Source organism: Lissotriton vulgaris, chromosome 6 (genome assembly GCF_964263255.1).
Source record: "Lissotriton vulgaris chromosome 6, aLisVul1.2, whole genome shotgun sequence".
In the NCBI taxonomy this organism is placed as follows: Eukaryota; Metazoa; Chordata; class Amphibia; order Caudata; family Salamandridae; genus Lissotriton; species Lissotriton vulgaris.
Window position 1 is genome coordinate 76216228 of NC_141694.1, and position 24506 is coordinate 76240733.

The 24506-nt window shown below is 46.1% G+C and overlaps 1 protein-coding gene across 1 annotated transcript in view; it reads right to left on the minus strand.

The window, feature by feature from the left end:
- The window catches only part of LOC147706821 (ATP-binding cassette sub-family C member 10-like), a 1330844-nt gene that overhangs the window by 152221 nt on the left and 1154117 nt on the right, over positions 1-24506 (minus strand). Inside the window, 2 exon segments of the mRNA XM_086925587.1 lie at positions 34-179; positions 13823-14076. Of these exon segments, the coding sequence (XP_086781713.1) occupies positions 34-179; positions 13823-14076 (400 nt within the window).

Below are 24506 nucleotides of genomic sequence, written 5' to 3' on the forward strand. Positions count from 1 at the left end.
CTCTACATGGATAATGACCTGAACTACACTTACCCATGCGAGCTACCACCTCTTTCAGGTGGCACTCCTCCAGGACTTGGTACAGCACGGCGTCCAGGTGACTGCCCCTTGGGTCTAGGTTCTCCCGGATTGTTCCACTAAAGAGGAAGGGGTCCTGGGGAATGATGGCCAGCTTAGACCTGTGCATAAAAGAAGTGAGACATATCACTTTTACGGGAAAGAAGGAAAATGCTACTTACCCAGCATTCTTCTGTTCTTGGCATGTAGAGCTGTAGATTCACATGCTTTGCACAGCCTGCCATCTAGTGTTTGTCTGGATGTTTGCACTTTGTTTTTCTTCGAAGAAGTCTTTCCAGTCATGAGGCCGGTGACTCCTCCTTTCGGTGATAGTGCGCATGGCATCGACTCCATTGTTAGGTTGTTTTTCCAGCAGAGGGTGATAATGGAGTTAGTAAGAGTAGTAGAATAGAGATGTTAATGTGTATGTATCTGAGTAAGATATCACTGCAACAGGTACAGGGACCCAGGGAGGTGGGTGGGCACATGTGAATCTACAGCTCTAAATGCCAAGAACAGATTTATACTGGGTAAGTAGCATTTAACGTTTGAGTCATGTGAGTTGTAGAACTTTTGCTTTGCATAGACTGGAAAGCAGTAATCTATTAAAGCGGTGGCTAACCTGCTGCTGTTGCAGAGGTTTGAAAGAGTGTACGTAGAACTGCCTGGACCACACTAGCTTGCTGTCCTGCTAGCACATCTACACAATAGTGATTTGCGAATGTGTGAGGTGTAGACCATGTAGCAGCTTTTGCAAATGTCATCTATGGGGATGTTTCCGAAGAATGCCATATAATCCCCTTTTTTACGAGTGGAGTCCACTCTAGGGGGAATTGTTAATGTTCTTTTTGGTTTTGCATAGCATGTTTGAATGCATTTGACTATCTACCGTGCAATACCTGATTTCGAGATGGGATTGCGTTTATGAGGTGGGGCAAACGCTACAAAAAGATGTTTTTTCTTACGGAAAGGTTTTGTCCTTTCTATGCAATAGAGTAATGCTTTTTTAACGTCTAAGGTATGTAGAGCACGTTCTGCCACAGAATCTGGTTGAGGGACGAACACAGGCAACTCAACAGATTGGGTGATATGGAAGGCAGAAATGACTTTGGGTAAACATTTAGGATTAGTCCGAAGAACCACTTTGTTTTGGTGAATCTGTAAAAGTGGTTCCTCTATGGTTAGCTCACCCACACTCTTTTCAGTGATGTAATAGCTACGAGGAAAGCAATGTTCCGAATGGGGAATTGCAGGTCATATTTGTGCAATGGCTCAAAGGGTGGACCCATAAGTCTGATGAGGACAATATTGAGGTTCCAGACTGGGGCTGGTGTAAGTCTTGGAGGAACGACTCTTGAGTCCTGCCATAAATGCTTTAACAGGCACTCTAAAGAGAGACAGATGTTGTCTATTTTAAAGGGATGCAGCTATTGCTGTAAGATGTAAGTGTATGGATGTGTACGTTAAGTTTGAATGCTGTAAATGCAGTAAATAGCAGATGATGTTTTCAACTGAAGCACCAAGCGGGTTGATTTGATTGTTATTCCAATAAATAACAAACCGTTTCCCCTTTGCTGCATAAAAATCCCTTGTAGTAGGACGTCTAGCCTATTTGATAAAGTTTATGCAGTCTGGCGGAAGATTAAGGTAGCCAAACTCTATGACTTCAGTTGCCAGATCGCAAGGTTGAGATGACGGGGATCTGGGTATCTTATCTCTCCACGGCTCCGTGTGAGGAGATTGGGTGTAAGATGTAGTTTTTGGTGAGGGACTATGAGAGCTCCAACAGGGTGGTGAACCAGGGTTGATGGGCCCATGTGGGAGTAACTAGGATTAGTGTCAGGGACGCCTGTCTGAGCTTCCGAACCACTAGTGGAATGAGTGAGAGATGCGGAAAAGCGTAGGCAAATATCTCTGACCAGTTCATCCATAGTGCATTGCCTTTGGACAATGAGTGTGGATACCTGGAGGCGAAGCTTGGGCATTTTGTGTTTTTGTGTGTGGCGGACAGGTCCATGTCTGGAAAGCGCCACATTTGAAAGAATGGGAGTAGAACTTAAGGGTGTAATTCCCACTTGTGGATTTGTTGTCTCTGCCTGCTGAGCAGGTCTGCGACTTGTTTGTCTACTCCGGGAAGGTGTTCTGCCAGGAGATAGATTTTGTGATGTATGTCCCACCTCCAGATAGTCTGAGCAAGTTGTGACAGTTGGAGAGAGTGTGTCCTCCCTGTTTTTGAATGTAATACATGGCTGACATGTGGTCTGTACGTATCAGGACAGCTTTGCCTACAAGGCGAACTTGAAAGGCTCTGATTGCTAGGAAGACTGAAAGCAGCTCTAGATGATTTATGTGAAGCTGCTTTTGCTGTTGACTCCACATGCCCTGAATGGTATGTCCTTGAAGATGAGCTCCCCAACCAGTGAGCGATGCGTCTGCTGTTAGCACTGTCTGCGGAACTGGGTCGATGAAGGGCCACCCCTTGGAAAGGTTTTGTGGATTCTACCACTGCAGAGAGCGATGAGTATGGTCGTCCTCCAACATTATATCTGATAACTGACCCTGAAACTGATTCCACCGACGTGCTAAGCATTCCTGGAGGGGACGCATTTGAAGTCTTGCATAGGGAACTATTAAGATGCAAGACGCCATCATTCCCAGTAACTGCAGGAATACCTGATCTGGTAATGATTGAATGGGCTGGAAATGAGAAATGAGAACTTGAATGTTGCGAATTCTGGCTGGATTTGGGCAGGCTAGAGTGGCCCCCAAATATGTCTGTGTGTGGGAGGGTTGGAGATGGGACTTGGGTAGATTTACTGTGAACCCAAGGTAGTTTAGCAGTTGTACTGTTTTGGAAGTGTGTTGTAGACATTTTGCTTGTGAACTGGCTTTGATGAACCAGTCGTCCAAGTATGGGAAGACGTGAATGCGTTGTCTTCAAAGCAAATTGGGATCACAGGGTGAAGGAGGTGTAATGGGAGGAGGGGAAGGGTTAATACCCACATTCTTGCATTTTAAAGGAATGTGGTAGTCCTCTTCTATGCCCATTTTCCTTTTTTCTGGCATTTTCACATGAATATGTCCAGTATCTGGATGTATAACCAGTTCTTTTTATTTCAGGCTTCTTTGCAGGTGTAACATCTACACAAGGCTCTTTGGGTGGAAAAGTAGTCTTTTCTTTGGACACCACAGTTTTCGGCATCAAAGGTTTCGGCTCCAAAGGTTAGGGCACTGAAGATTTACTTTTCTGTAACATGGGAAGGACAACATGCTTCGATTTCGATGCAGAAGATTTCGGTTCGACATCAGTATGCTTTGATTTCGATGCAGAAGATTTCGGTTATGCATCGGTATGTGGCCAACTCGATCCCAAGCCAGTAGGCTTCAATTTATGTTTTGGAGCCGGGCCGGAGGGCAGGGTGTCCGAAATTTGTTCTCGGTGCTGACCTTAACCCGAGGGCCGAGGAAGGACAGGAGTTTTTCTTTCATATGTGGCAGGGGAAGGGAGTCTCAGTACTCTTGATACATTGACCCGGTGTTACTTGGTCTTCCGCGTCGGAGTCGGCTTTAGACACGGAGATGTGTTCTTCCTCTACTTCGGCTTCCTGTGTGTGGGATTCTTCGAGGTCGGAGTCTTCTCCGAAGATATCTGGTGCAGAGCCGCTTGGCTGATGCATTTTGTGACGTCAAGCCTGACGGTCACAGATTGCCTTCTTTGATCGAAATGATCAGCAAGCGTCGCAGCCTCGATCGTCGTTTTCCGGGTATAGACAGAGATTGCACACTTCATTCAAGTCGGTGCACGGAAATTTAGCACGACACCAGGGACAGAATTTGAACGGAGTTCGTACCATCGACTGCTGTTGTGCCTGACGTAGGTAGGCCTAACGGCCCTCCACAAAACTTCAGTTCGAAGACTTTAACTTGAAACGATACGTGAAGATGGGAAAGGTGATTGATAAACAATACCGTCGAGGGTAAGTGGTTTGCACGTCAAGGGGAACCCGAAAACGGTGTTGAACCGGAGTGCCCCAATTGACATCCGAACCCGATGACGGAAAAAATTATCTAACAATGGAGTCGATGTCCATTCGCACTATCACCGAAAGGAGGATTCACCGACCTCGTGACTGGAAAGACTTCTTCGAAGAAAAACACAGTGCAAACATCCTGACCCAAAACTGGATGGCAGGCTATGCATAGCATGTGATCCACAGCTCACATGCCTAGAACATGAAATTATGTCAATCAGGGTATACAGTCATAATATCGAGCAAAAAATATAGAATGGGCAAAATATCGAGTAAAAAATATAGAATGGGCAAAATATCAAATGGACAGAATATAGACTACAAAAATATCAAACAGAATAGCAGTAATATCGAATCCAAAATATAGAATGGACAAAATATCGAATGGACAGAATATAGACAGCAAAAATATCGAATTTGAGGTAAGTTAATATTGATTTTTTGATAATATCGAATTTTTTAAAGTGTGTTTTTATGTTAGTTTATGTGTGAAAAGTGTATATTAATTGTATAATTTTTTTAAAGTAATTCATTTTATCGTATTTAATTTTTGTGTTATATAATTCTGTAGCGGGTTGTGGGTCTATAGGGGAATAGGGTGGTAAGTAATTTAATTGTAATTAATTAAATATTTAAATTTATTTATTGGTATTTAATTTAAATTAATTGTTAATTAATTTTTAATTGGTAATTAATTAAAATATAATTGGTAATTTATTTTTATTAACTGATTAATTGATAATTATGGTAATTTTATTAATTTCTTTTCTGTAGCGGGTTGTGGGTTTATAGGGGAATTGGGTGGGATGTAATTTAATTGTAATTAATTACATTTTTTATTTTTTTAATGGTATTTATTTTGAATTGTTAATTATTTTTCAATTGTTAAATAATTAATTGTTAATTGATAATTAATTTGTATTAATAGGTCATTATTTTTAAGTAATTACATTTTTATTTTTAATTGTTTAATTTTTATATTATCTTAAATTGGTAATTACTTTTAATTAATTTGTAATTGGTATTTATATTTAATTGATTTTTATTTATACATGAAGTATTTACTTTCCCTACTGTTGCACTCTTTGGAGTGGGAAAAGTAATTTTTAACCTCCCGCTATCCAACGCTTTCCCTACTGTTGCACTCCCTGGAGTGGAAATATTAATTTTTACCCCTACGCTATCCAACGCTTTCCCTACTGTTGCACTTCCTGGAGTGGGAATAGTAATTTTAACCCTCCTGCTATCCAATGCTTTCCCTACTGTTGCACTCACTGGAGTGGGAAAAGTAATTTTTACCCCTACGCTATCCAACGCTTTCCCTACTGTTGCACTCTCTGGAGTGGGAATAGTAATTTTTACCCTCTCACTATCCAACGCTTTCCCTACTGTTGCACTCACTGGAGTGGGAATAGTAATTTTTACCTCTCCGCTATCCAACGCTTTCCCTACTGTTGCACTCTCTGGAGTGGGAATAGTAATTTTTACCCTCCCGCTATCCAACGCGTTCCCTACTGTTGAACTCACTGGAGGGGGAATAGAAATGTTTACCCCTACGCTATCCAACGCTTTCCCCAACTGTTGCACTCTCTGGAGTGGGAATAGTAATTTTTACCCTCCCGCTATCCATCGCTTTCCCTACTGTTGCACTCTCTGGAGTGGGAATAGTAATTTTTACCCTCCCGCTATCCAACGCTTTGCCTACTGTTGAACTCACTGGAGGGGGAATAGTAATGTTTACCCCTACGCTATCCAATGCTTTCCCCAACTGTTGCACTCTCTGGAGTGGGAATAGTAATTTTTATCCCTACGCTATCCAACCCTTTCCCTACTGTTGCACTCTCTGGAGTGGGAATAGTATTTTTTACCCTCCCGCTATCCAACGCTTTCCCTACTGTTGCACTCTATGGAGTGGGAATAGTAATTTTAACCCTCCCGCTATCCAACGCTTTCCCTACTGTTGCACTCTCTGGAGTGGGAATAGTAATTTTTACCCCTACGCTATCCAACGCTTTCCCTACTGTTGCACTCCCTGGAGTGGGAATAGTAATTTTAACCCTCCCGCTATCCAACTCTTTCCCTACTGTTGCACTCACTGGAGTGGGAATAGTAATTTTTACCCTTCCGCTATCCAACGCTTTCCCTACTGTTGCACTCAATGGAGTGGGAATAGTCATTTTTACTCCTACTCTATCCAACGTTTCCATACTGTTGCACTCTCTGGAGTGGGAATAGTAATTTTTACCCCTATGCTATCCAATGCTTTCCCTACTGTTGCAATCTCTGGAGTGGGAATAGTAATTTTTACCTTTCCGCTATCCAACGCTTTCCTTACTGTTGCACTCACTGGAGTGGGAATAGTAATTTTTACCCCTAAGCTATACAACGCTTTCTCTACTGTTGCACTCACTGGAGTGGTAATAGTAAATGATACCCTCCTGCTATCCTACGGTAAAAATATTGTATATTTTTTATTAATATTATGTTTATATATATATATATATACATTCACTGAAAAAAACATAGGTTTCACACCAGTTATAGTTAGGAATTAGCATTTAAAAAACCTATTAAATTCACTGAAAAAACCATAGGATTTACACCAGTTATAATTAGCTGGAAATTTTACTGACATAAAACCATTGAAATTCCCACGTTATAGTTAGTTGGACTCACTATAACTTGCGCGCCTGCAATGCACTGCTGATGACGTCACATATTACATCACTCATGACATGGTCAGTGGCATCACTCATGACATCACTGATGACACCATCCAGTGAATGTGTGTCTTTCTGAAAAATAAATATGTTTTATATATGTATATGTAAAGGTCGATGGAAGAATAAATGTTTAAATAAGTGTCTTAATGGATGCTTTTTTTTTAATTGATTGTTTAACTGGCTTATTAAGTGTATCTTAGTGAATAAATATATTACCGAGTATTGTTTAAATATTTAAATGTTTGTATCAGTGTTTCACTTTGTGTATAAGTGGCTGCATGGGTTGGTGAGTAGCTACATGTGTGTGTATATGGGTTATTAGATGTTTTTTTAGTATCAGTATGAGTGTCTGCATGGTTTGGTGGGGGTGTTACTTAGCACATAGATGCATCAATGATATGTGCAGGACTGTATGGGTGGATGAGTGTGTATATGTGTGTGTTAGTGGGTGAATGACTGTCTCACTAGTGTCTTTATCAGTAACTACATATGTTTTAATCTAGTGTATGTGAGTATTGATGTATATAAGTGAGTATATGTGAGAGATTGAAAGAGTTCTTGTTTAAATAAGTATGTGTTTCTATAAGTGATTGTTTAAGAGAGTAAGGATGTGTAAGTTTCCTTAGAAGTAAGGTGATAGTGTGTGTATAGCTGTATATGCAAGTAAATGGATGTTTAATAGTTTATTTGCATGTATGATTATGTGTGTGAGTAACTTTTGGATGACTGTCGGTGTGTAACAGGATGTATAGGTGTTTCACTACATATGATGAGTGAATATATGTATGAGTGACTATATAGAACTGTTGGTGAATGAGTGGATGTGTATATAGATTGTGGTATTACTGAATTGGTTGTTGTAACTGGTATGGGTATCTCTATTTTTTTGAAAGTTTTAGTTTCTATTTTTGAATATGTGTTTCAAGGGTTACATTACACTGAAAGGAGGTCTGTCACTCTGTCACAAGGATGGTGTCATCAGTGATGTCATGAGTGATGTCACTGACCATGTCATGAGTGATGCAATATGTGACGTCATCAGCAGTGCATTGCAGGCGCGCAAGTTATAGTGAGTCCAACTAACTATAACGTGGGAATTTCAATGGTTTTATGTCAGTAAAATTTCCAGCTAACTATAACTGGTGTGAAACCTATGGTTTTTTCAGTGAATTTCATAGGTTTTTTAAATGCTAATTCCTAACTATATAAGGCCTGAAACCTATGTTTTTTTCAGTGAATTTCAAAGGTTTTTTTAATGCTAATTCCTAACTATATAAGACCTGAAAGCCCACCAGGAATCTCCAGTATGCGACAGGGGACTGCATTGCAGAGAGGTGTAATGAAGCCATGCCTCTTTTCACACCTCTCTGCAACGCAGCCCCTTGCATGTTTGAAGAGGGGGAACTAATTCCCCTTGCATACTGGGGGCCCCTGGGGGCCAACTAGCCCACCTGAAACCTCCAGTATGCGCCAGGGGGCTGCATTGCAGAGGTATAATGAGGCTATGCCCCTTGTTACACCTCTCTGCAACGCAGCCCCCTGCCGCGTTTGTAGAGGGGGGAACTAATTCCCCTTGCATACGGGGGGTCCCTGGGGGCCAACTAGCCCACCAGGAGCCTCCGGTATGCGCCAGGGGGCTGCATTGCAGAGAGGTGTAACGAGGCCACACCCTTTTTTACACCTCTCTGCAACGCATCCCCCGTGCATGTTTGAGAGGTGTAATGAAGCCACGCCGCTTTTTACACCTCTCTGCATCGTAGCCCCCGTGCATGTTTGAAGAGGGGGAACTAATTCCCCTTGCATACTAGGGGTCCCTGGGGGCCCAGCGGTCTTCAGCGCCAGGATACTCCTTGGAGTCACAGTGCGCTTTACAAGTACACCCACAGTTACATTTACATTTACATTTACCTTTGTCATTCAGGAAGTGAAAACTGGACAGTTACCCTGAACTTCCTTGTCTTGTAGCTTTCCTTACTATTTCCCAACCTAACTGGAAATCTATATCTCTGTCCTCATAGAGAGAAATTCTTGTCTATAAAACTACAAAGAGATTTGTTGGCACTGGTCATCCAAATTAGAAGTTTAGCACGAGGGGCAGGAAGGTTTTGAGCTTTTTTTATGTAGGTTGGCAACTGAATAAGGAGCCTCAAGCCAAAAGAGCCTGGGTGGCAAATCCTTATTGTCACTGAAGGCCATTTAAGGTATCTGCGTGTAACAGCAAGGTAGACTCTCCTGAGTCCTAAAATTAGCCAGACTATCTGCATAGGCTCGTTGAAGAGGCACTGTAGTCCAATGTAATGGAACTGCAGCAGAAGAGACAGGGATTCCTAACCGCTCCTTCTGCAAAGGGGATCCCTTTGAATTGGAAAAGAAAACCGAATATTGGAGTTTGGGCAGAATGGCTTAGAGAATTTTGTAAATTTGTGTTTCTGTTCATTCAATAGCCATCATGTAGGCAGGACAAATTCATTGATGTGAAAGAAGCTAAATTCCTGCTCAGAATTTAGCTATCTGTGCTTAAGAAGGTTTGCTATGGGCAACATTCTTATTTGGCTGAGAAATTGGAGATTTCTAAGATGTTTGGCGGCTTATTTATTTTGTTGTCGATCACAAAGCGTCCATAAACAGAAGAACTTCACAAATCCGTGAGTGGGGTGACACACGTGGTTGGGCCCTCAGTCTCTAGATATCTGCCTGTCCTGGGAGCTTACATATCTAATGTGAACCTTTTTGAACTCTTCTGTTTTAATATTTGAGAAGCCTAGTCCAGGTCAACATGGTAATATGTGCTATTAAATGTGCACATAGTGTACCCTATTCAGACACCCATACAGATCACAATGGAAGATTTTTTAAGTAGGCTAAGGAAGGTGTGTTCATCTCTGTCGATATACCTTGACTTTCCTAGTGCTGGACTTGCACGCACCTGACACAATGAGCGGGCAAGTGACGCATTTTATCTCTTGAAGCATATTTAAGCATTTCCTGGTGGTGACACCTAAATGCAGTGCTCCTGGAAGGCATGTCCATATTTATCTAAAACTCCGGAATCCAAGTATTATTTTTAAAGAACATTTAGCAAGTTTTTACCCAACCTCTTGTCTGGGATGAATAAATCTATCACAATGTCTGGCAGCCTGCCAGTGAATATTCTGGCTGAAAATGTCACACACAAGATAGATTAAACAAAGTGGAATCCACTCAGAAAGTGGTGGTGGTCCCTAAAGTGATGGGGAGCACACAGTGTTGTTTAAATGCCCCTCACACACCAACAGGGCCCTTGGTGTCATTCTTCATCATCGGGGCCTTCGCACCCCTCTACGGGATGCGGCGTGCTACGACTCACGACTACGTAGGAGCACTTAGCAGTGAACTATGTGAGGGAGTGTGTTCTAATGGAAAGTGTGAGTGAAGTGAGGTGAAAAAGTGAGTTGCTTAAAAAATACCTGGCACGTAGGAAAAAATTATAATTTATTATGTCCTCGGCTGGTATTATTAAAAAGGTGCAGAGTGGGGTTGTAGGTATACGTATTAGGGTATTACAACCGCTTCAGAGTGTCAACATGTTTCGGAGCACAGGGGCTCCTTCTTCAGGACAAGGATATGCACGTATCCTCACCTTACTCACATGAAATGTAAAAGTGTTAATGGAAATTTCAAAATGTGTAATGTACCTAACAATGTTATTGTATAGGTGAGTTCAGTTGCGCCCAATAGGCGTTGAAGAGAACCTGTGAAGAAAAGACACAATAAACATAATGGTCTAAAGTTCAAGAACTAAGGAAAAAATGGTTCTCTTAGTACACAAGGGTAAATGGTAGAACCCAAAATGAGGTTAAAAAAACCCTGTAAAGGAAACATTCAAAACATTGAGAACATTAAAAAGGACATACACAGCAACATACAGACATACAACTCCTCAGGTTTGACAGTTTTCACCCACGTCACCTGAGGGAGAACCTACCATACGGGCAGTTCCTCCGCCTACGTTGGAACTGTAGTGACATTGCAAAATATAAAAGTCAGGCGAAGGACCTCAGCAAGAAACTGAGACAAAGAAAATACCCTGACCCGGTGATCCAAAAAGCAATGAAGAGAGCCAGAGGGGCATTTAAACAACACTGTGTGCTCCCCATCACTTTAGGGACCACTCTTACCCAGTCCAAAGATTAGGGCTTGATCCATCACCGTTTTTTTAGCTCACTGCACCATCCCAGCTCAGAACTTGGCTATATGCAAATTAGTCTGACCCTGGCCCAGTGCATCATGGGAACAGGGCAGACCAAACTACCAATCCAATTCTTATACTAGGAAGGAAACAAGCTACCGGGGACCGGTTTCTGGCATTTCAGCCGTCTTCAGCCCGGGTTGCTTGAATCCTGATGGTGCAATGAGCTAGGGACTCACATCTGAGTATACCCTTCCACGCTTATGGTGGACAAAAATGATTCAGAAAAGGGGGTGGTGATGAACAGAGTGTCTGAATTAAGCAGACCACTCTTACCCAGTCCAAAGATCAGGGCTTGATCCATCACCGTTTTTGAATCGTTTTTGGCCACTATAGGTGTGGCAGGGTATACTCAGACATGAGTCCCTTGCTCACTGCACCATCAGGATTCAAGCAAGCCGGGCCGACGACGGCTGAAATGCCAGAAACCGGTCCCCGGAAGCTTGTCTCCTTTCAGGTGAAGAATTGGCTTGGTAGTTTGGTCTGCCCTGTTCCCATGATGCACTGGGCCAGGGACAGACTAATTTGCATATAGCAAGGTTCTGAGCTGGGATGGTGCAGTGATCTAAATAACGGTGATGGATCAAGCCCTGATCTTTGGACTGGGTAAGAGTGGTCAACTTAATTCAGACACTCTATTCATCACCACCCCCTTTTTTGAATCGTTTTTGGCCACTATAGGTGCGGCAGGGTATACTCAAACATGAGTCCCTTGCTCACTGCACCATCAGGATTCAAGCAAACCGGGCCGACGACGGCTGAAATGCCAGAAACCGGTCCCCGGAAGCTTGTCTCCTTTCCGGCGAAGAATTGGCTTGGTAGTTTGGTCTGCCGTGTTCCCATGATGCACTGGGCCAGGGACAGACTAATTTGCATATAGCCAGGTTCTGAGCTGGGATGGTGCAGTGAGCTAAATAACGGTGATGGATCTAGTCCTGATCTTTGGACTGGGTAAGAGTGGTCTGCTTAATTCAGACACTCTGTTCATCACCACCCCCTTTTTTCAATCGTTTTTGGCCACTATAGGTGTGGCAGGGTATAGTCAGACATGAGTCCCTTGCTCACTGCACCATCAGGATTCAAGCAAGCCGGGCCGACGACGGCTGAAATGCCAGAAACCGGTCCCCGGAAGCTTGTCTACTTTCCGGTGAAGAATTGGCTTGGTAGTTCGGTCTGCCCTGTTCCCATGATGCACTGGGCCAGGGACAGACTAGTTTGCATATAGCCAGGTTCTGAGCTGGGATGGTGCAGTGAGCTAAATAACAGTGATGGATCAAGCCCTGATCTTTGGACTGGGTAAGAGTGGTCTGCTTAATTCAGACACTCTGTTCATCACCACCCCCTTTTTTGAATCGTTTTTGGCCACTATAGGTGTGGCAGGGTATACTCAGACATGAGTCCCTTGCTCACTGCACCATCAGGATTCAAGCAAGCCGGGCCGACGACGGCTGAAATGCCAGAAACCGGTCCCCGGAAGCTTGTCTCCTTTCTGGTGAAGAATTGGCTTGGTAGTTTGGTCTGCCCTGTTCCCATGATGCACTGGGCCAGGGACAGACTAATTTGCATATAGCCAGGTTCTGAGCTGGGATGGTGCAGTGAGCTAAATAACGGTGATGGATCAAGCCCTGATCTTTGGACTGGGTAAGAGTGGTCTGCTTAATTCAGACACTCTGTTCATTACCACCCCTTTTTTTATCGTTTTTGGCCACTATAGGTGTGGCAGGGTATACTCAGACATGAGTCCCTTGCTCACTGCACCATCAGGATTCAAGCAAGCCGGGCCGACGACGGCTGAAATGCCAGAAACCGGACCCCGGAAGCTTGTCTCCTTTCCGGTGAAGAATTGGCTTGGTAGTTTGGTCTGCCCTGTTCCCATGATGCACTGGGCCAGGGACAGACTAATTTGCATATAGCCAGGTTCTGAGCTGGGATGGTGCAGTGAGCTAAATAACGGTGATGGATCAAGCCCTGATCTTTGGACTGGGTAAGAGTGGTCTGCTTAATTCAGACACTCTGTTCATCACCACCCCCTTTTTTTTATAGTTTTTGGCCACTATAGGTGTGGCAGGGTATACTCAGACATGAGTCCCTTGCTCACTGCACCATCAGGATTCAAGCAAGCCGGGCCGACGACGGCTGAAATGCCAGAAACCGGTCCCCGGAAGCTTGTCTCTTTTCCGGTGAAGAATTGGCTTGGTAGTTTGGTCTGCCCTGTTCCCATGATGCACTGGGCCAGGGACAGACTAATTTGCATATAGCCAGGTTCTGAGCTGGGATGGTGCAGTGAGCTAAATAACGGTGATGGATCAAGCCCTGATCTTTGGACTGGGTAAGAGTGGTCTGCTTAATTCAGACACTCTGTTCATCACCACCCCCTTTTTTGAATCGTGAATAGGTTGGCGTCATTTAGTCTCGGGGGTCTAACCACAAAGACTTTTTCTGAATAATTGATGGCAGCAAATAAGAATACTAAAACAGCATTATGTTCAGCAATTCTTATTGGTTGTCATCAGCCTATCAGAATATGTCCAGTGGTTAGTTACACTATTCTGATTAGTCTTGATCCAATAAATAATGCATAGGGTATTACACGCTCAAGGAGAAACTCACCGTAGATATGTTGCTGCCGTATCTAGACTTACACCATAGAATTACTCCAATATAACATAATATGTGTAAAATGATTAAAGCAAACCTTTTTACTAGAAATATACAATTACGTAATACATTATAAGACATTTGTTACACAATTTGACAGTTCAACATATTTCAGCTTATCGTACCTCAGTGCCTCCAGTCCAACCAATTGGATGTTGATATTGTCGATAAGAATCTGCCCTTCTTTCAGCTCCATCATGCGGAACAGGGCCATGAAGATGGTTGATTTGCCGGATCCAGTCCGTCCCACGATGCCCAACTTCTCTCTGGGGGAAATAGTGAAGTCCACCCCATCCAGAGCATTAGGGAGTCCCGGACGATATGCTAAGAATGCATTCCGGAATTCGACTTGCCCATGAGTTGGCCAATTGGAAGCATCCTGCCAAAAAAGAAAGAAATAATGTAATATTATCAGAGCCAGCTTCACATACAGTCAAATTCCTATGCAGTTATTTCACTAATCCAGTTTTGGAATCCTTGAACACCTGCCTAGAATCCAGATCTGTGAACAGACAAATTAGATTGATCCTGGCAGATAAGCGATGTTTCTGGTGAGTTGAAAATTTTCTAGCATGAGTGAAAACATTTTTTCAATTCCATTAAGGATACAGAGGCAATGATTATGCATGATCTTCTGTCTGGTATTGTAGCCATATGAAACACAGTAAACAGAAACTCAAAGGACTACAATTACCAAGGCATTTTGATAAAAAAAAAATATTTCCCATTATCAATTCAGTCCAGTAGTGAAAGTTTTGTTTGGTCTTGTTTCTACATTTAAGTGACTCTACATCAAAATAAGGACAAACTTGTCTAATGGATGAGCAGGGTTGTAATCATTTGTTGACTGCGGGACATATTGTTTGTGGTAGTCATTGTGGCACTGACTGTATTGTACCTCACTGCCTCCAGTCCAACTAATCTGGTCCCTACGCGCCAGAGGGTTCCTCCTTCTCCAATAACCGTAAAGCTAGGCAGTAGCAATCTCAAGTATAACTAGGGAAGGCACTCCGCAATCCATTTGTATGTATCCTAGCATCCAACTTTAGATTCTGAAGCAATACAAATAGCATAATTTAAGAATTTCAAAAGATGTTGAACACAGAAATATTTAAGGTATTTTTCATGAATCGTTGTCTTAATTTTTGAAGTAACGTGACGATACATTAGCCAGAAGGAGTGAATGCCTCGAGGAAGTTTCCTATGAAACGTATTTCAGGAATGAAACAGATTGGTGGCACAGAGTATTTTAGAGCTTTGTTGCAGTAGAATAAAAACCTATTAAACTTGGAAGATGGGTGCTGTGATTATTTGTGATAAACTATGTAGGACAGGTCTGATACATACTAGATAAAATCAGCAGAGAATTAATGTTGTGCGGATAGACTTATTTATGTTTACTCTTAAATGGTTCATTCAGGACCTGGACATTGAGTAGGCCTATATCCCTCGCTATTGTAGCACTCAAGGAGAAGAACATTTTAATGGAAATATTATTATTAATTTGTAATTGTATATCCTCTGATTTGTGCAACTGCTAAAGTCATAGGTTGCTTTTATTGTGAAAACAGAATAGGACAAAGGGGGCAAGAACACACAAAAGCAGGGGCCAAAGGGCAGGTGGTTAGCTCTGCAAGAGGATGGGTGACTGCTTTCCATGCCAAAAGGTGAAAATGTTCTTCTACTCAGTTAGCTGCTAGAAGGTACTACAATGAACATGACATCCAAGTGGAAAGGGAACAGCAATTAATGAGTATCCATGTTTCTCCTACAATCCCTTTGTCGTGAACACTATGACAGTGCTAAGTCTGTTACTCTGTTTTCATTATGTTCTTGCTGTCAGCTTTTCTTTCATAGAAAGTTTGAAGTGGTGCATCGTAGGAACTTCATTAAAATTATAAACACTAGAATAGTCTTCGCTCCAGTTCACAAACCCCAACATATCTTTGTAGGAGAGTAGGGTCTGCTTTCTTATGGTCACCCCACTTTTTGCTTTTTGCTTCACTGGTTTTCGACTTAATGTGGCTGTGGGCCTGCTAATCAGACCCACAGCCCAGCCGCTCTCTCTCTAAATTCACTACAATGTACTTTAGGTACAGTATCAATTGGATACTGGGTCACCTTATGAGCCCCTGTACAGTGTACCGTAGGTACCCAGGGCATAGGTGCATCCAAGGCCTACCAGGGGTGCAGCATATCTTTTGCCACCCCTGGCTTGCCATTCAAATCGACACAACTGGCTGATCACTCAGCTGGGGCAAGGTGGTGAAACACCCCTTGCTTAGATATAGTGTACCTAAATCTAACATTATGTCTGGACACATATACACCTATAAGTCACTCCTATGGCAGGCCTAAACAATCCTGATGGCAGAGTGCTTGGTTTTATGTGAGATGGCGCTCTAGCATGAGCTGAGCCTGTCTGCAGCTTTCGGAACCATGTCCTTTAGCTGTTCTAGGATATTCCCATACCATATACTCTTAAGTGCATTATAATCCTCGCAGTTAGATGCTAACTATGGTTTGCTTTATCAAAACATGTTGAGTAAGGTGTCATACGATTTGGAATACTACCCCCTCGCCAGTCCTGGCAACGGGGGTAGCATTCCACCCTTCTAGAGGGAGAAGACATGTTGTTCCTACTATTCCCGGTTAAAGTTAACCAGAGCCTCAGCATCACAAAATGGATGCTGCTGCCACAGATACAAGTCTGACCTCCTGCTGCTGGGAGTCCTTCCAGCGAGGGAGGCTTGGACAATAGGTTTCCTGCCTTGGGAGGTGCTAGCACCACCCCAGACAGGACCGTGTGCATTGGGACAGGGAGGGCTGAAAGGATTGCGACACTGCCTGGGGCACACAAGGTGTCCCATGCATAGTCCAGTTCAAACCGGTGCTGGGGCTTTCCTGCCCCAGCTCTGGCGCGAAACTGGACAAAGGGAAAGGGGTGTAACTGCCCCCTTCCCTGGTCCCACTCATAGGAGGGACCTAGCAGGTAATCCAGCCCCTAAGATTCGTATATAGGTAGGAGCTGTGTCTAGAGACTTTAGATTATCCTGACTGAAACACTTAAACGAAACTCTGGACCTTCATCACTGTACTTTGGAAGAAGACGACTGAAGAATCTCCCTTATGGTCAAGGAGTGACCACCCTGCACAAGCAGGCACCATCCAGCGATCGATGACTTGCTTTGCCGCCGCCTCCCGCTGGAGCCCGGGCCCAGAGCCTGACAAGAACCGGATTCCCAGACATTCAACAGCCCGATCCACAGTCCCTGCAAAGCTGAGACCCGCGGAGGCGACGAGAGACGTGGGACCAGCCATCTTGAAAAGTCTGCGACCTGCTAACTGTGCAGCCCCCGAGGCCTCCTCGAAGCTGTGCATTGGGGATTGAGAAGCCCCAGCTCCGAGCAGCATCTGCACCAAAGATCAGCCCTGCACACTCCACGAGTTCTGCGTGGGGCCCTTTTGCATTTTCCTGCTAGACGCGTCTGCCCGGTCACTTGCCCGTTGGCTAGTGGCCATCTTGGCGACAAATGCGAGAAACTACACGGCTGGTCTGGTTGCTCCAGACTGGCCCTTGCTTCCCTCAAAAAAAGCAGCCCCTCAGCCCTTGCAGGTCTGAGTAAGAAGCCTACATCGTCTCCTGCGTGGGTTGCCTTTGCCAAGGCTTGTTGCCTCCAATCTTGAAGCCGACACCGCCGACAGCGAGAGCCTTCGTGGGCCATCCTGGTTGTCGTCGACGCCTCCTGGTCCACATGGCTGCAGAGACAAGCTTCCCATCAGCACCTGATTGTAACGCGACATCACCTGGTTCCATCCTGGTCACTGGCTAGTGACCCAGACTCTGTACCCTCTGAGCACGGACGCACTTTGGCAATATCCATAATCTACGGCGGCATTTCCAGGACTGAACCCACTACTTGCCGCACCCGCTCCGCGGGTGCCGCTTCGTCCCTCTGGACACCGGGACACTGGTGAAGGTCTGCAGCAGGCTACCGGGTGAGTGTGGTCAGCGGGGCTGCGAGCGTGCAGGGGACTCCATTGCCCAGGAGTCCCTGCAAGACCATTTTCCAACTTCCGGTCCGCTCTCCCCGCTGCCGCCCCCCGCCCCTCTGCTGTGTTAAAAACCCTTACCGCTTCTCCTCCTGTGGGACGCCCTTCTGAGCACGGACGCACTTTGGCAATATCCATAATCTACGGCGGCATTTCCAGGCATTTCCAGGACTGAACCCACTACTTGCCGCACCCGCTCCGCGGGTGCCGCTTCGTCCCTCTGGACACCGGGACACTGGTGAAGGTCTGCAGCAGGCTACCAGGTGAGTGTGGTCAGCGGGGCTGCGAGCGTGCAGGGGACTCCATTGCCCAGGAGTCCCTGCAAGACCATTTTCCAACTTCCGGTCCGCTCTCCCCGCTGCCGCCCCCCGCCCCTCTGCTGTGTTAAAAACCCTTACCGCTTCTCCTCCTGTGGGACGCCCTTCTGAGCACGGACGCACTTTGGCAATATCCATAATCTACGGCGGCATTTCCAGGCATTTCCAGGACTGAACCCACTACTTGCCGCACCCGCTCCGCGGGTGCCGCTTCGTCCCTCTGGACACCGGGACACTGGTGAAGGTCTGCAGCAGGCTACCGGGTGAGTGTGGTCAGCGGGGCTGCGAGCATGCAGGGGACTCCATTGCCCAGGAGTCCCTGCAAGACCATTTTCCAACTTCCGGTCCGCTCTCCCCGCTGCCGCCCCCCGCCCCTCTGCTGTGTTAAAAACCCTTACCGCTTCTCCTCCTGTGGGACGCCCTTCTGAGCACGGACGCACTTTGGCAATATCCATAATCTACGGCGGCATTTCCAGGCATTTCCAGGACTGAACCCACTACTTGCCGCACCCGCTCCGCGGGTGCCGCTTCGTCCCTCTGGACACCGGGACACTGGTGAAGGTCTGCAGCAGGCTACCGGGTGAGTGTGGTCAGCGGGGCTGCGAGCGTGCAGGGGACTCCATTGCCCAGGAGTCCCTGCAAGACCATTTTCCAACTTCCGGTCCGCTCTCCCCGCTGCCGCCCCCCGCCCCTCTGCTGTGTTAAAAACCCTTACCGCTTCTCCTCCTGTGGGACGCCCTTCTGAGCACGGACGCACTTTGGCAATATCCATAATCTACGGCGGCATTTCCAGGTATTTCCAGGACTGAACCCACTACTTGCCGCACCCGCTCCGCGGGTGCCGCTTCGTCCCTCTGGACACCGGGACACTGGTGAAGGTCTGCAGCAGGCTACCGGGTGAGTGTGGTCAGCGGGGCTGCGAGCGTGCAGGGGACTCCATTGCCCAGGAGTCCCTGCAAGACCATTTTCCAACTTCCGGTCCGCTCTCCCCGCTGCCGCCCCCCGCCCCTCTGCTGTGTTAAAAACCCTTACCGCTTCTCCTCCTGTGGGACGCCCTTCTGAGCACGGACGCACTTTGGCAATATCCATAATCTACGGCGGCATTTCCAGGCATTTCCAGGACTGAACCCACTGCTTGCCGCACCCGCTCCGCCGGTGCCGCTTCGTCCCTCTGGACACCGGGACACTGGTGAAGGTCTGCAGCAGGCTACCGGGTGAGTGTGGTCAGCGGGGCTGCGAGCGTGCAGGGGACTCCATTGCCCAGGAGTCCCTGCAAGACCATTTTCCAACTTCCGGTCCGCTCTCCCCGCTGCCACGCCCCCCTGTTTTACCCAGCCACCTACTTATTGACCTAGCACTCCCGCAGCGCGGGACGCAGCCCGGGGCAAAGACCGGGCTAAGAGCGGGCCGTTTGAGGCCGTTCGAGGACGGAGAGGACTGGACTGGCCCATCCCTTTGTCATCTGGTATTCCTGGATTCCATAGATTTATTTAGGGACTTAAGATCCACCCTCGCCATTGTGTTCTTATTACAATGAATTCAATGGTTACTCGCAGCAAAACGTCTAAAGGTGGGTCACAGATTAGCGGTCCCATGGATGATTTTATTACCCGTACCAACATAGCTATTGACAAAGAGATATCCAAACTCCAAAACCGGGTTTCGCTAGAATTAGATGCTGCTAGACGATTGTCCCAAGTAATTGCACTTTCCAAGAAATCCTCCCTAGGCCACATAGCTGCTTCTGTCACCCCTGAGCGCCCGGCCCTTCCACATTGTATAATTACTCAGGTCGATGTTCACCATTCCCCGACCCCGGCTACTTGTCAGGTGGCCTTAGAAAATAACGTTGAAATAATCCCACCAATACCATCTAGTATGCCCAACCCAACCTCAAGTGTTCCCTTTTCGATAAATTTACCTAATATCACCCCAAGTGGCAAGCAACCAAAGAGGAAACGCAATTCTCGCTCTGCCTATTTCCGCAAAAAAGCGAAAATTGCTGTTGCCAAAGATCTGCCTTCAACTAACACCGCAGCACTTAGTGCTGGCGCAGAGTCTACTCTCAATGCGCAGCCACCCAGCGGGGGACAGGAAGGGGTTCCATTCATTCCCTCCTCTAATATTCCAGCAGGTGCGGACCCTGGAGTAGATGGGTTAACTAATAATAATAAGGAATTTATAGTGGTGGTATGGGAGACTCTCAAAAAACTGCTGTCACCCCTAGATTTAAGACTTTCTAGGATTGAAAACAACTTGCTAGAAATGGAGAAGAGCATTATTGCTTTGGCCACTCTGGGGTTGAAAACTCTTGAGAACCAGGGCATTACTGCTGCTGACCCAGTGTCACAACCCGTTGCACCCTGCACCAACCAAACTTCCTCTAATGTACCACCCTTAACAAAACCCGTCCCCAAACCTAGGACTGTTACGGTGGAGCAGGCTCGTGAAAAACCAAACGCCCCTCCACGGGACACTTCACGCCATCAGCAAAATTTTAAGCATAAATTACCCAACAGGTCGATTCCTACTGAATCCCAAGTCCCTCCAGCAAAAGACAACTTTAGAGGTGGCTATATTGACCTCCCCCCAGAGGCAAACGACTATGCGGTTGTTCTGACGGGTGTTCCCATGATAGGTGACGGTCAATCTGAAAATCACTGGTCGCTCAAAAATAAAATAATGCACTGGCTAAACGTAAACAGACCAATCCCCAATGGTCGAAGAAGCCGTGTATTAATGGTTCGCAGAACTCCCTGGGTAGGCCCAACGCTGAAATCTATCCCGGGAGACTGCGTAGTAGTGACCTTTGAAGATCCCCACACGGCGCATCACATTTGCATGTGGCCAAACAATGATGACTCCCTAGTTACACCTAAACCAGTATCCTTTTTTTTATCCTCCTCGACCAAGTCGAACCCAGGGGGAAAATTGGACACTGGTCCAGCAACATCCATGGCTGAACAAGCCCCGTGGCCAGAAGGAGACCCTACTACATTGGAACGGTCTCTCCACGTACAATAGATTTGGGACCCTAGAGGAGGTGGATTGACTCCCAGTGCACCCAGCTAACCAACTTCGCACGGAATTCTTACCACTGCAGGGGCATGAGTCCAAGGATTGCACTGATTCAGAGTTTGTAATAAATAAAGCGGTGCGACCAACTAGCCTGCGGTTTGTAGGGGAAGCCTCCACATCTGATATAATTAAAACTCCTGATAGGGAAGATTGGCGGTACCTACCCTATAGGTCCCACTCTGAAGCTACCTCTATCGAAGCATCAGGTTCTTCTTCTTCTGGTTGCCTTGTGACCCCTAACCAGCAATCTGAGCTACCTGTGAGGTCTCCTAAACTTGAGAATACGTTTGTTTCTCCTAGGCCTATTGTTCTTACCAATGCTTCTTCACCCGGTGACTCTGCCCTAAAAATCTTAAGTTGGAATGTGGCTGGTCTTGATCGTAATTTCAACAATCCTGAATGGAATGATTTCCTGGAACCATATCACATCTGTCTTCTCCAGGAAACCTGGTGCATGGAGCCAAGACACCAAGTGGGATTTTCTACTTTTTTTATCCCCGCTGCCCAGGAACAAGGTTCCAAAGGTCGCCCCTCAGGCGGCCTAATTATTTGGATCAATGTTGCATTGGACTTTAGAGCGAAAGTAAGAAACACCCAGTCACCTGATCTCCAGTGGTTAACGATAACCCACAAAGGGGGAAGAAGTTTGGAACTTTTTAATATCTACCTGAGGGGTGCCAAAGGTGGCGCATCACATCTACCCTCTACTGGCCTAGACCACAATTTGGCCGCCTGCAATGTGGACTCTTACGTAATGCTTGCAGGCGACTTCAATTGCTGTTTTGAACCCCTGGCTAGAGAAGACATCTTGGACACTTTTGAGGAGGATTCTAGGAGAGGCATTCCTATTCTTAGCCTTGACCCGATCCCTAAATGGTCGCAAAACGCCATTGAGATTAATGCTCTTTGCATGGAGCACAATTTGCGTGCAGCAAACGGGCGCTCCAAATCTGACCACACAGGTGCCCACACCTACAACAGACCAGGCCACACATCAAGGATTGATTTTGTGATGCTCAACTATAACCTCTGGCAACATCACCAAGATATGGAGGTTATAGCGTCAGGTGATAGTGATCACAATTCCCTATCACTAACTATCTCATCTCCTTGGCAGGGTGGAAACCAAGGCCCTCCTGGCCATAATTGGAAATCTACCCACGAACTAGCCCCTACAAACTGTAGTAGGCGCCTGAAATGGGCGAAAGTTTCAGCCGACGAAACAAGGATGGCCCAAGCCGGGACTATCTTGGAAGGAGTAGAGTCTCGGATGGACACCTCAGAGCTAACTGATACTAAGATTCTACCCCTATACACTGAGACTGTTTTGGCATTGAGTAATTTATTCATTGTTCCCCAATCTACTCGTAGGGGCCCCGCGAAAAAAACAGCTAAGTGGTTTACAGGCAAATGTCGCGTAGCTAAGAGGGAACTTGTGGCCACATTAAAATCCAAAAATGCAGCTGATATCAGGGCCGCTAGGAAAACTTATAAAAAAATCCTATCTGTAGCCAAACAGGAATATGACTCTAATTTCTGGGGAGATCTAGTAGAGGCAAGCACCAGGAAGGACGCCAAGGGGTTCTGGGACCTTTTAAGATCTAGGGAAAAGCCGATTGACCAACAGCTCACTTGTAACATTCCCGGGGGCGTATGGTTTGACCATTTTCAAAAATTATATTCTGCACCTTCGGGTCCCTTCCAGCCAGGGGTCCCACCCACGGTTTCACTGCCTAAATCTATTTTTGCTCCCATGTGCCAGGCCGAGCTATTTACCAGCTTGGATGTTGAAAGAGCAATCCAATGCATCGTCCCAAACAAAGCGGCAGGTCCTGATGGGATCCCAGGAGATCTAATCAGGAATTACCCGTCTTCCTGGAGCAGATTAATTGCCTCCCTTTTGAACGAGGTATTACTGGGCGGTGCTTTTCCGGACTCCTGGAGGGGCGCTGAAGTTGTACCCATTTTTAAAAAAGGTTCTAGGGACGACCCAGCGAACTACCGGCCAATTAGCTTATTGGATTCTTCCCAAAAGGTGGCAGAAAAAGTGGTATTGGGCAGAATTATTCAGTGGGCCGATGAAAATAATATCCTGTCAGATCTCCAAGCGGGTTTCAGAACAGGAACAGGCACAATCGAGCAGACGTTCCGCCTTCTGATGATCTATTGGAAAGTGGTGGTGCTGGGAGGGGGCAGTCTGTACTTGGTCTTCATTGACTTGCGGACTGCGTTCGACCTAGTACCACGAGCACTTTTATGGAACGTCCTCGATGGGTTAGGCCTCCCCCCTACCTGCTCTCGCTCCTTGTAAAATTCCATGACAGGAATTTTGCTCAAATTAGATGGGGTACACAGGGAGAGAAAACATCTCGTATACCCGTGGACAGGGGCGTTCGGCAAGGGTGTGTGCTTGCCCCCACTCTGTTTTCTCTTTATATCAACGGAGTGGTGGAGCACTTACTTCAGCAACCATCAGACGCACCCACCCTTGCTGGAAGGAAAATTCCGACGCTCCTGTTCGCGGACGATACCCTCCTTATTTCGAAATCCCCAATGGGCATCCAGTCGCTGCTCTCCAGCTTTAAGGCCTTTTGTGATGAAAGGGGTTTGGCCATAAATATAGGGAAAACCAAATTTTTGGTTCTTAATCCGCCCAAAAAATCTGTCTCTCCCCCGGTCCTAGATTCTGTTCCACTTGATCGCGTTAAAGAATTTGACTACCTGGGAATACGCATCAGTGACACTATGAGCTGGAAGGCACACCACCATAAAGTATTCTTGACGCACAAAAGGGTGGCAGGTGCCTTGCTCAAGGAGCAGCGAGCCTCACCATTAAAACCTATTGGGGCGCCCCTGGACATCTATAGGGCAAGGGTTGTGAGCGCGGCACTTTACGGTGCCGAACTGTGGGGCACTCATAAAGTTGACACTCTGGCTCGCCTTGAGAATAACTTTCACAAAGACCTAATGGGGTTGCCCCACAGCACACCAACCATCCCATTGCTGCTAGATGCAGGTACCCGGGCTATCTGCGATCAAGCGAAACTACGCCCACTCCTGTTATGGTCCAGAATCTGGAACGTGCAGGAGCTTCGAAGTTATGCAGAAGCCCTGAATGACATTATGTCACTACCGGGCTCGCATAAAATCATCTGGCTCAGAGAAGTCAAGAAATTGTTGCATAAATTAGGATTAGGAGAGGCTTGGGTTAATAAATCTGCACCCCCGAAACAACAGCTCAAAAAGGTCTATTGGGCATGGGTAGACAGTGAGAGGGTTTGCAGTACAACTCATTGCACATCTGTATTACTGTTCTTGTCGATTAAAGAGTTACCGTCAAGGGAACCTTATTTGGATACTA